This window comes from Vicia villosa, linkage group LG5 (genome assembly GCF_029867415.1).
Source record: "Vicia villosa cultivar HV-30 ecotype Madison, WI linkage group LG5, Vvil1.0, whole genome shotgun sequence".
In the NCBI taxonomy this organism is placed as follows: domain Eukaryota; kingdom Viridiplantae; phylum Streptophyta; class Magnoliopsida; order Fabales; family Fabaceae; genus Vicia; species Vicia villosa.
In genome coordinates, this window is record NC_081184.1 from 135,998,398 (window position 1) to 136,009,816 (window position 11,419).

At 32.1% G+C, this 11,419-nt stretch overlaps 2 protein-coding genes across 2 annotated transcripts; both read right to left on the reverse strand.

The window, feature by feature from the left end:
* Nucleotides 1-1,983: 1,983 nt before the first annotated feature.
* On the reverse strand, nt 1,984-2,673 carry LOC131607447 (uncharacterized). The gene is made up of 2 exons (XM_058879449.1): nt 2,391-2,673; nt 1,984-2,302 (listed from the first exon to the last, which is right to left on the reverse strand). The coding sequence occupies exons 1-2, from the start codon at nt 2,538-2,540 to the stop codon at nt 2,072-2,074; spliced, it is 381 nt and encodes a 126-aa protein (XP_058735432.1). The 5' UTR covers nt 2,541-2,673; the 3' UTR covers nt 1,984-2,071.
* A 1,104-nt stretch (nt 2,674-3,777) lies between these two features.
* On the reverse strand, nt 3,778-4,179 carry LOC131605522 (uncharacterized). Its single transcript, XM_058877869.1, has one exon. The coding sequence runs from the start codon at nt 4,177-4,179 to the stop codon at nt 3,778-3,780; it is 402 nt and encodes a 133-aa protein (XP_058733852.1).
* Nucleotides 4,180-11,419: the final 7,240 nt, after the last annotated feature.

The window sequence follows — 11,419 nt, forward strand, 5'->3', positions numbered from 1 at the left end:
TCTTTTCAACTTCTTTCACACTTCTTTCAATCAATTTATTAATTTCTTAAGATATATTTTAGGCTAAATTACACTTTTGGTCTCCCTATTTTGCCCAACTCACGATAACAGGCCCCCTATTTTATTTTTAAACAGTTTTAGTCCTCCATACCCACTTGTCAGCAAAAAAGCGCTGAGATGTACATTTCATTAATTACGTGGCATTATTTTTGGTTATAATTTATTTATTGTAAAATAAAAAAGAAAAAGAAATATACAACGTGGCAAAAATGATGTAATGGTTTTTTAAAAGAGTAATTTAGGCATTTCTGGAGGTTGGTGTCCGACTTGGCATGGAGATGATGACTTCAACATATTTAGCGTGACTAATGGTATTGACACTTACGAGGTGAATTTGCAACGACATTACTGTGCTTGTCGTAAATGGGCTTTGACTGGAATTCCTTGTGTCCATGCAATCGTTTGTATATTACACAACAAGGCTGAAGTTGAACCGTACGTTTCTCAATACTACAGGTATTTTCTCAACTGATATGAATTCTGAATTCTGAATGTTGAAAATTGAATACTGAACTGATATGAATTCTGAACTGATATGAATTCTGAATATTGAATATGAATTCTGAATATGAATACTGAACTGATACTATATGCTAATTATTGATACTGAACTAAACTGAATGTTGAAAATTACTGTTATTTGAATTGCTGTTATATGCTAATTATTGATACTGAACTGATACTATTATTAATGCTGGCTATATGCTAATGCTGAAAACGATGGTGGTATTTTAATTGTTAGACTATGTTGATACTATATGGCTATTGAACCTGTATAGGCTGATTATGTGTTGAATACTGATTATGTGTTGTTGACTGTATGTAGACAGAATGTAGGCAGAATGTGTTGTTGATATTGAATACTGATATTGAATGCTACCAAGTATGTGTTGTTGACAGAATGTAGACAGAATGTAGGCTGAATGAAATGAATGCACAAAGTGTTGGTGTAATATGCCAATAAACTGAATTGGTGTAATATGCCAATAAACTGAATTGGTGTAATATGCCAATAAACTGAACTTGTATTGATACTATATTGGTTATTATACTTTATTGATACTGAACTGATACTTTATTTCTTTATGTGGTGCTGATATAGGAAAACAAGTTTTTTGGCAATATATTCATACATTGTGCTACCTTCCAATGGTCCAAGGCTTTGGCCAACAGCCCAAGGGGAGCCAATTCATCCGCCGGTAATGAGAAGAGCTCCTGGTCGACCCAAAAAAAAGAGAAATAGATCAAATGATGAAGCCACTTCAAGCAGTGCGTTGCCTAGAACGTTGACTACCGTAAAGTGTAAGGCCTGTGGGAATCTTGGGCACAATTCAAGAACATGTAAAGGCAAAACGGCGGCGGATCGACAATTGCCAAAAGGAAGTAACAATGCAAAAAAGCAAAGGACTGTTTCAAACGAGGACGCACCTACCGTTTTGACGCAAGGGTCCCAAGCGCCACAAACTCAAGAGAATTCTTGATTGCTTTAATGTTCTTACTACATCACTTTTTGTTGGTCTTGGTCTAAACTTGGATCATGGTGTTTTGTTGTTTAAATGTTATCACTGTTTTGTTGGTCTAAACTTGGATCATGTTGTTTTGTTGTTTAAATGTTAGCACTGTTTATTGGTCTAAACTTGGATCATGTTATTTTGTAATGGATTACAACTTTTATGTGTAACATATTGTAGTATCTTTTGATATTTATTTTGTCAGTATCTATACCCAAAATATAATAATAACATGATCATAATAACAGTACCAGTATTAATAACCAAACTATAGTAATAACATGATATACAAAATCAAATTCATTCTCACAATATATCAGAATACAAAATCAGATTCATTCTCACAATATATCAGAATACATCAGAATCAAGATCCAAATTACATAATAACCAAAATACATAATAACCCAAACACAAAGTAACCACAATACTAATACAAAGTTAATACACTAATTTAAGACAAACCTTACAACAATACTACTACATAATTAAAACAATACTCAAGCAAATGATTTTGTCAGCAACATAATGATCAAAACCCAGGACAGAATCAGCAAAACAATCAACAACTTGATCTTCTTCTTTAGGTCATCATCACTCTTCTTTATTAAACCATCCTTCTTCTTCAACTCATTAACCTTCTTCAATAGAGAGTTAATCACTTCTTGTGAGCGGTCCGGTATCTGCTCATCATACCAATCAAAAAAGGAACACCCTTTCTTTCCATGTAACTAAATTAAAAGTAAATTAACATTAAGGTTAGGCATTACCCAGATTTTTAGGATGAACAATTATGAAATTTTGGGATTCTTATTGTACCTTATATAACCCACAGCCATAGAACCTCCGACCTGGATTTTGAGATGTCCATGATGTTGAAAGTGGAGAATCAAATCCACAATAGCATTGAATCCTTCTCCTCCTAGAATGAGAAGACAAACTTGAAATTTGCACAGATTCAGAATCCATTATAAAGGAAAGGGAAGAAGATGCACTAGGTAAGGAGAAGATAACGTTGCAAATTGGAAGTGGGAAGAAAAAGATGAAAATCGGAAAGGAGAATGGAACGGGAACGATGGAGATTGGGGCTTGGAAGGGCGTGTAAAGCTGCAATGGAATTTAGGTTACAGCATCAGAATATTGCAATTTATTTACAAATATATGTTTTTAATTTGTTTTTAATTTGTTTAAAGTTATTATTATATTGCAACTTATTTAAAAATGACATGGCAACCAAAAATAATGCCACGTAATTAATGAAATGTACACCTCAGCGCTTTTTTGCTGACAAGTGGGTATGGAGGACTAAAACTGTTTAAAAATAAAATAGGGGGCCTGTTATCGTGAGTTGGACAAAATAGGGGGACCAAAAGTGTAATTTAGCCTATATTTTAACTCATTCAACATTTTTACAAACACACCGGACACCTATTACTTAATTTATTTTATTAAAAAAAGGAAACACACCGGACACCTATTACTTAATTTATTTTATTAAAAAAAGGAAGTACATGTTTTACACAAATTTAATTTAACTTCCCTATATCGAGGATATAGTTTAGTGACAGACCTATTGAAAAGAAATGACTCACTCTTTTTTTTTAATTGTGAAATATAATATGCTTATGAACTAATCTTAACTTATCATATCTCTAATTTATCATATTTGATTTTAATATGATTTGTAAATTGGATTAATAAAAAATATCCACTACTTTTAACTTTTCTTAGTAGTATGAAATCAACATGTGAAACGTGCTCCAATTTGCTGATGCTAGAAAATGTTCCTGTATTGCATAATAACTTGCACCATGTTGTCCAATGTACTTAGAGAATCCACATCCATCATACCCATTTGAGTTCTTTAAATGGGACCCACCTAATTTTTTATATTATTTTACACTTCCTAAATTTTTAAACAACTCATCTACAATTCTCAAATATCCATCTAACTCATCAAAAAATCTAAAATGGGTCCCACTACACTCCACAATATATTACATAAAATATAATTAAAAAATTAATTCAAATATATCAAAATACATTAAAAAGACATACCTTCAAAATAAGGTTAAAATAAATATATATATTAAATAAAATGATACATGATACAAATAATTCATCAAAAATTACATTAAAAAAATCATAAATTAAAAAATGCATCACTAATACGAATTATAAGAAAAAGATAAATTTAAAACAATTTTTAATTATTGTCATTCTCATTACCAAAATGTTGCCATATGTGTTCTATCAAGTCTTGTTGAAGACGCCGATGAATTTGTTTGTCACGAACATCAAATCTTCTATGTAGAAACTCTTGAAAATCAATATTAGAGTCATTCGGCAATATTGTTGGGTCATTGCTCAAATGATCGTAAGAAAAATCAAAATTTCCACCATATGTGGCACGTTCATCTTCAACAATCATGTTGTGTAATATGATGCATGTATTCATTATGCATTGGAGTGTGTCTAAGTGCCAAGATCGTGCTGGATTACGTATGATCGCAAATCGAGATTGAAGAACTCCAAATGCTCGTTCAATATCCTTTCTTGCCCCTTCTTGATGTTGGGCAAACAATTTTCTCTTATCACCTTGTGGCATCGAAATACTTTTCACAAACGTGGCCCATTCAGGATAAATACCATCTGATAGATAATAGCCCTTGTTATATTCAGTACGATTGGTTGCACACCACTACTACATATTTGAGTTCCATGATGCATAGTGGGGTTAGTTGATTGAGATGTAAATTGTTGATATTGATATGGATAAGGTGGTGTATAGTATGAGTAATTTCCAAAGTGTGGATTATTTTGTGGATTTGGGATAAATTGAGAGTTTTGAAAGTTTGGGTTATGGTGTGAATTTGAGATAAAAAGTGCATTTCTAAAGAATGGGTTGCTTTGTTGATTTGGAATAGAAGGAGGACTACCACCATTTTGAATAAAATTAGACCAAGAGCTAGTTGTGAATGAAAATTAGAAGAAAAAAAATTAAGATGAGATAAAATCAATAGTTTAGAAGTAGGTTAGTTGTGAATGAAAATTATAATAAAATTACTAACTTATTTATATAATTAAAAAAAGTTACCGTTAATCATTCAAAAATATTAAGTAAAAAAATGTTAACGTTACATTTGTTTGTTTCAAAAATATTATTACCGTTAGTGATTTTGAAATGGTTACAAATAGGTTTACAATTAATAGTATATGTATATGTTACAATTAATAATATAGGTAGGTAATAATTTTTTGTTGACAAATTATAATAATAGTCTTTGTGTAATTTTTCTGTCAATTAGAATCCAGCTGGCATGTAGAAACGGTCACAAACTAGCCAACGTTTACATACTAGCCAACGTTACTTTTTCTCAAATATCCAAATGTTTCTGACACCGTGGCTTTGGTTAAAGTGTATGAACGGTTGAAAGTTGCCGATAATTATGCTCTTAGTAACACGTTGTATTTCTTTAGTATTATGAAATGGTATATTATATAATTCAACAACATGACGAACACAACACACTTTAGTGACTTTAACTATGTAACTTTAGTGACTCCCATTAGAGTCATTGAAGCTTTACCACTCCACAAATTAGAGGCATTAATGTGTGGTGGAAAAAGGACACAAAATTAAGGAAATAATTCATTAGTCCATTAACCATCCACAAAAACTTCTTTAAAAACATTCAATCCATCCATTAAAGTCATTTTAATGGATATATATCCATCTATCAAAAAAAATATTTAATTTTTAAAATAATATTTTGATGTTATTTTCTTTACGTTTTCAGAAATAAAATTGATATTTTGTATTTCTAAAAAAACCTCGAATTTTTTCGTATTTCTGAAAAAAAACTCATTTTTCAGATAACACTCGTTTTTTTTTCTTGAAAAACTCGAATGTTCGTTTCTTCAAAAAACTCGATTTTTTGGTTTTCTAAAAAACTTATTTTTTTTTTCGTTTTTCTGAAGAAAAAAACTCAATTTTTTCCGTTTTCTAAAAAACTCGATTTTTCATTTTTTTAGCTTAAATGCACTTTTGGTCCCTCTATATTAATTATACTCATTTTAGTACCCCCATAAACAAACTAGATATTAGGTTCCCCAATATCAAATAACGTGAATTTCTGTTGGTCCCTGGTCATTTGGCATGTTTTTTTAATGACATGACCTCAAGATTTGTCCAGTCACCTGCCACATCATTAAAACCAATTAATTAGGAATTTTCATTTGAAATATAATATTTAGTTTTTCACAAACATTTTAATTAACATTTTTAATATTTAAAAAACCGTAAATCTATGTTATAAAATGAAAGATTGTTTTTTCTTCTTGTTCGTAGAAAACCCTAGGATCTTCAACAAGAACCTGCGTTTGTAATTTCTTCTTTCATTTATGTTCCATTTTCGTTTTCTGAAGATGTCTCATTGCTCAAAAGCAAGCAGTCTTGGAGCTACGTGTTCATGTACTTTTTGAAGCGAGTGCATGTGTGATCTTAAAGCTCCATTGATGACTTCATGGGCAGGTTTTAACCCAGTTAGATTTTTTTGGGTGTGGGATGTACAATTAGTCAGGTTTTTTTTGAACTATAAAATGCATTTTGTCTTTGTTTTTTGAGTGTGTTCATATGTGTGGGGTTTCATCCATGTTTTTCATTCATCTGTGTTTTTTACAGGTATAGGATTACAAAAGGTGTGGGTATTTTGTTTGGTATTATGATGAAATGTCTTCAAGAGCTAAGAAAATTATTAGTGCACTACAAAAAAGGTTGGATCAAGAAAGAGCAAAAGTGGATGAAGCCAATATAAAAGTAGCAGAAGTGAAGATGAAGTTGACTTCAATGAACTTAATGATGAAATTCTCTGTTTCACTAACATTTGTCTCGACACTTGTAACACCCTTCTAACCCGCAAAGAATATTCACAATATAATACGGAATAATTCAAATAAACCATCCACATAAGGGTGTCACCTTCATAAAAACTTCATACATAAACGTCCTGCTCCGTAACACGGGTTAACAAAGGTTTGTAATTCAATTGCTTCTTAAACACAACAATAATATCATCACTTTAGTCGCAGCGGAATTCATAGTGTAAAAATATCATTAAAAGCTTCATGAAAACATGATTCATGACTTCACCGTTCATGCTTCATAAACCAATAAAAGTACTTCATCATGAAAAAACAATTTGAATTGAACATATAATTCCAAAACACACGACCCCGATGTTATGTATCAGAGCAAAACTCTCTTTATTCCACGAATGCTATCCTCTAACTTCAGTAGACTACTCCTGATTACCCGTGCGTTACCCACGTGGAGGCAACATTCAAACAAAAATGGTGAGTATTTCATAATTATTATATAAGACATAAAGAATAAATATAGTAGTGGTACACAATTAGTCAACAACTACACATATATCGATACAAGTGTATCCTCGTGCTTCACATACTTACTCACCTGCACATCATCATCTATTCATAACATCATCATATAATCCAATCACACTCATCATTTAAATCATCATTTACATCACGGATAATGAAACATCATTCAAATCATAAAATGTCACAAACAATGCAATTCAACACCAATAGACTCATGCATGTGGTACCAAAACTTTACTGATGACTCAGTCATCATTCTCCAAAGACCCCCACTAATAGAATTGATTCCCGCTTAGAACCGGAGTACTTCACAATATCGCTCCCAATCCGCACAATGGGATTGAGGCCACCACTGGACCATTTGTCCTGCAAACATCGTTGGACTATCATCCTACAAATATGCTATGAATGCATGACGCTCAACGTCACAAATTAACGACCACGACTAGTCAAAATGACACCATCATTCATTTATTCATCAAATCATATCATCATCTCAATTACACAAACATCACAAACATCTCAATCAACACAACACATACTCCACAACCGTCATTTTATCAATCATCACAACAACATATAATTACAACAAGCATATATATATATATATATATATATATATATATATATATATATATATATATATATATATATATATATATATATATATATATATATATATATATATATATATATATATATATATATATATATATATATATATATATATATGTAGTCACATCATCAAGTTCCATGTAAACGTCCCTCTAAACCCATCCAAACATACTTATTAGATTATGGGAAATTATTCAAAAATTAGTATAAATTATAGGCTTCCATAATCTGAAATCATTTTTCAAAAATATACAATTTTGACCCAGTATACCGCACAAGGGCCCCTAGCCCGCGCTAAGTGTGTTCCTCACTGACTTGACTTTTGGTTTATTTTCAAAAGCGCGCTAAGTGGGGTCTGCAATTTCTACAGAAATCCCTGCGCGACCTGCATCAAACTAGTCCCAACATTTTGTCCAAAACAGGTTTTAATAATTGATTTTCTGCCATTTAAGGTCTATTATCTTAGTTCTAACATGGATTATTCATTCCAAACATCAAACCATAATTGTTCATCACCTTTTCAATAATCTTCATTAAACCCTAGACCTACAAATCCATAAAAATGGTGGATTTCCCTCTAGATCAAATTATTATTCACCAATACAAAAATCATCAATATCATACATCACATTTAATCATACCATCCAAGCAAACAATCATCATAGTTCATCAAATTATCAAGAACATCACAAATTCCAACATACAATTATCAACCCCTTAAATCAAATATAATAATCATGATAACCCCCCATTACCTTAGATTATTGGTTAGTTTGACCCTCCTCTCTAACTCTACGGTTGATTCTCTTTCTCCTCTTCTTGCCCTAGCTCTCTCTTTCTTTCACGCTTCTCCAAAAATTCTACGAAGAATGAATATTCTCCCCTTTTCCTCATTTACTTAGTTAGCCTTATGACCCCTAATATGATATTTCTATTATGCCCTTACTAATTCCATCTCACATTATCCCCTTATTTTATTTTAATTAAATAATAATACTAATTATAACTATATTTATTTTATTCTAACCAATACCTTAATTCCACCACCCCACACACATCAACTTAAGCATCACACATCACATAATCTCATTGACATTTCACAATGACGCATATAATCACATCAAAATAATCAAATAACAGATTAAATAATTAAATCTAATTATCGGGGTCTTACATCAGTAGGATTAGTGATGTCAAATGTTATGAAGTAGTGTTAGCAGTTGCTTGGGTATAAGTTGTTGTTGTCAACTTGTGATTAATGTTTTCTGTTGATTGAAACCTGTAATCAAATGAATGGCCTTTTTGGATTGAATTGAAATGAAGATGTTATTTTTTGGTTAACCTTGTATTTGTTCACTTTGTAACAGTTACAATTGAATTGACATGAAGATGAGAATATGTAACAGAACCTTAACACAATTCATACACAAAATAACAGCTTCATTTGATTCATCATAATTAGCTTCAAAAAATTAACATGAAAGTGACATCATAATTAGCTTGGTCATGACAAGATACTAAAATAACATAACATAAGTCCATGAGATAAACTTGTTCATGACTTTACAAAAAACCACAATAACTTCATCATTTCCTACAACTATTCTTGACTTGGTAGTGTAATAGGTGGTCCCTGAGATGATGTGCCAATTTCATCAGGAGTTTTTGTCTTTTTCTTTATCGTTGCCTTAGTCTTTGTTTTGACTTTAGGCTTCCCATTGTCCTTTGCAGTAGTCTTACTCTTTAAAGTCAACTTGGTCTCTATAGTTGACTTGTCCTTAGTCTTTGCGTTTTTGTTCCCACCAACAAGTATGGCTCTGTCTGCAGATCTTTTGCCTTTGAAACTTCTCATGTTAGACCAACACCTCCATATTTTTTGCATGTAATTGTGGCTAAGCTCCTTGGCAGCACATGTGGATTTCTTGGCTCATCATTTGACTCTTTCCTCATCTTTTTTGGGTGTCCAATTTCCCTTCGCATCAATAGTGGGTTGACTGCCATCTGTCCATCTACAACAAGCCACAGTTGTGGTCCATTTGTTGGGTAGATGATATTAGAATAACATTCTAAATACTTAGACTTCTTGCACAATTATTACCAATAACATCCATAACAGATTATTACAAATACAGGCACAAGACATAAAGATTTGTCATTAACATTAACTTACTTATAATAGTCATCAACGTATTTTTCTGGTGCTTTCTTGATTTGCCACATACAAGAGATAACATGAATGAAAGGAATACCAGTAAATATCCACTTCCTACATGAATAATACCCTTCTTTGAGATTGATACATAAAGTGTCTCTCCCATTGGTGACTCCAAATATTGACATATCTTCATCACCATGCCAGGTTGGAGTCCAACCATGAGCATACTTCTTGTTATTTTCAAGAATCAATTGGATATTAGGGCATATGTCTCCAGGGTACTTCTGCATCATTTCCTTTTGATTATTAATCCGTTTAGTGAGATAATGCTTAATTACATCCAACAAAGTTATTATTGGTTTGTCCCTGTGCTCCAATATAGCTCTATTAAATGCCTCACACATATTATTGACTTGAAGATCACACTTAACATGTGTCTTGAAGTGTGATATTGACCAAAAATTAGCAGGCACTTCCATGATATCTTTCCAAGCATCAGGATGTAAATCTTTTAGCCTAAGCATTGCTTTCTCCCATTCTGGCATGGTAAGAGCCCTAGCTGTACTAAAAAAGTTCTCTTTCAAAACCAACCCAGAAAACTTCTTTTTCCAATTTCCATACAAATGTTTTACACATAGCCTCTGTTCAACATGTTCTGTTATACCTTGAACTGTTGGAACAAGTCCCTGATAAGATAACCACATTAGTATAGTTAGTTAATAGGATAAATATATTAGTACATTTAATGACATATTATCCATATAACATTTACCTTTTGTTGATCTGAGATGAATGCATAAGGAACATTGTTAACTAACTGAAGGTCTTCAAGGACAAGTTTAACGAACCACTCCCAAGAATCCTTAGTCTCAGCTTCTATAACATCATAGACAATGAGAAATATTTGGTTATTCCCATCCCTTCCAGCAGCTGCCATCAATTGTCCCCCATAGTCACCTTTCATAAAGCATGCATCCAAACCTATTAATGGTCTACAACTTTTAGCAACTCCAACTTTACATGCATGTAGACACACATAGATTCTTTCAAACACATGACCATTTGTTGAATCAGAACATTGTAAAATAACACTACTGTTAAGGTTGGAATTCAGTAGTTCTTGTGCATAACTCCTTAGATGTTTAAACTGATCCCTCCCAACACCTTGTATCAATTCAACTCCTTTTCTCTTAGCTCTATAAGCCTGATCAGTTGACAGTTTCACACCCCATTTTTCAACTGCTATAACTATTAGCCCAATTGGTTTCATGTTGGGAGTGTGTCTAAGTATGTGGGAAAATTGCTTGGCCAACCATCAAGTCTTGGCTTGTCTGCTGTATGCTGAATACATTGGGACAATAAAACTTTTCTTCTTCGTTTTTGCTAGAGTTTTGTCTTCGTTGAGGAACTTTTCTTCTTCGATTTTGCTAGGGTTTGTCTTTGTTGATGAACTTTTATGGAGTCAATTGAAAAGGTGAAGGGGTTATATTATGTTTTTGCAAAATTAAGAAAATTGTAAAATGTTAATGAAAATGTTTCTAAAAAATTAAATATTATATTTCAAATAAAAAATTCAGAATTTATTGGTTTTAATGATGTGGCAGGTGACTGGACAAATCTTGAGGTGCCATGTCATTAGAAAATCTGCCAACTGACCAGGGACCAACAAAAATTC

What these genes read in the sequence shown, in the direction of transcription:
- LOC131605522 (XM_058877869.1), bottom strand. Translation starts at nt 4,179, where the DNA reads ATGCCACAAGGTGATAAGAGAAAATTGTTTGCCCAACATCAAGAAGGG.
- LOC131607447 (XM_058879449.1), bottom strand. Translation starts at nt 2,540, where the DNA reads ATGGATTCTGAATCTGTGCAAATTTCAAGTTTGTCTTCTCATTCTAGG. An exon ending in ATGGCTGTGGGTTATATAAG is followed by an intron (nt 2,303 to 2,390) that starts GTACAATAAGAA and finishes CTTTTAATTTAG; the next exon opens with TTACATGGAAAGAAAGGGTG.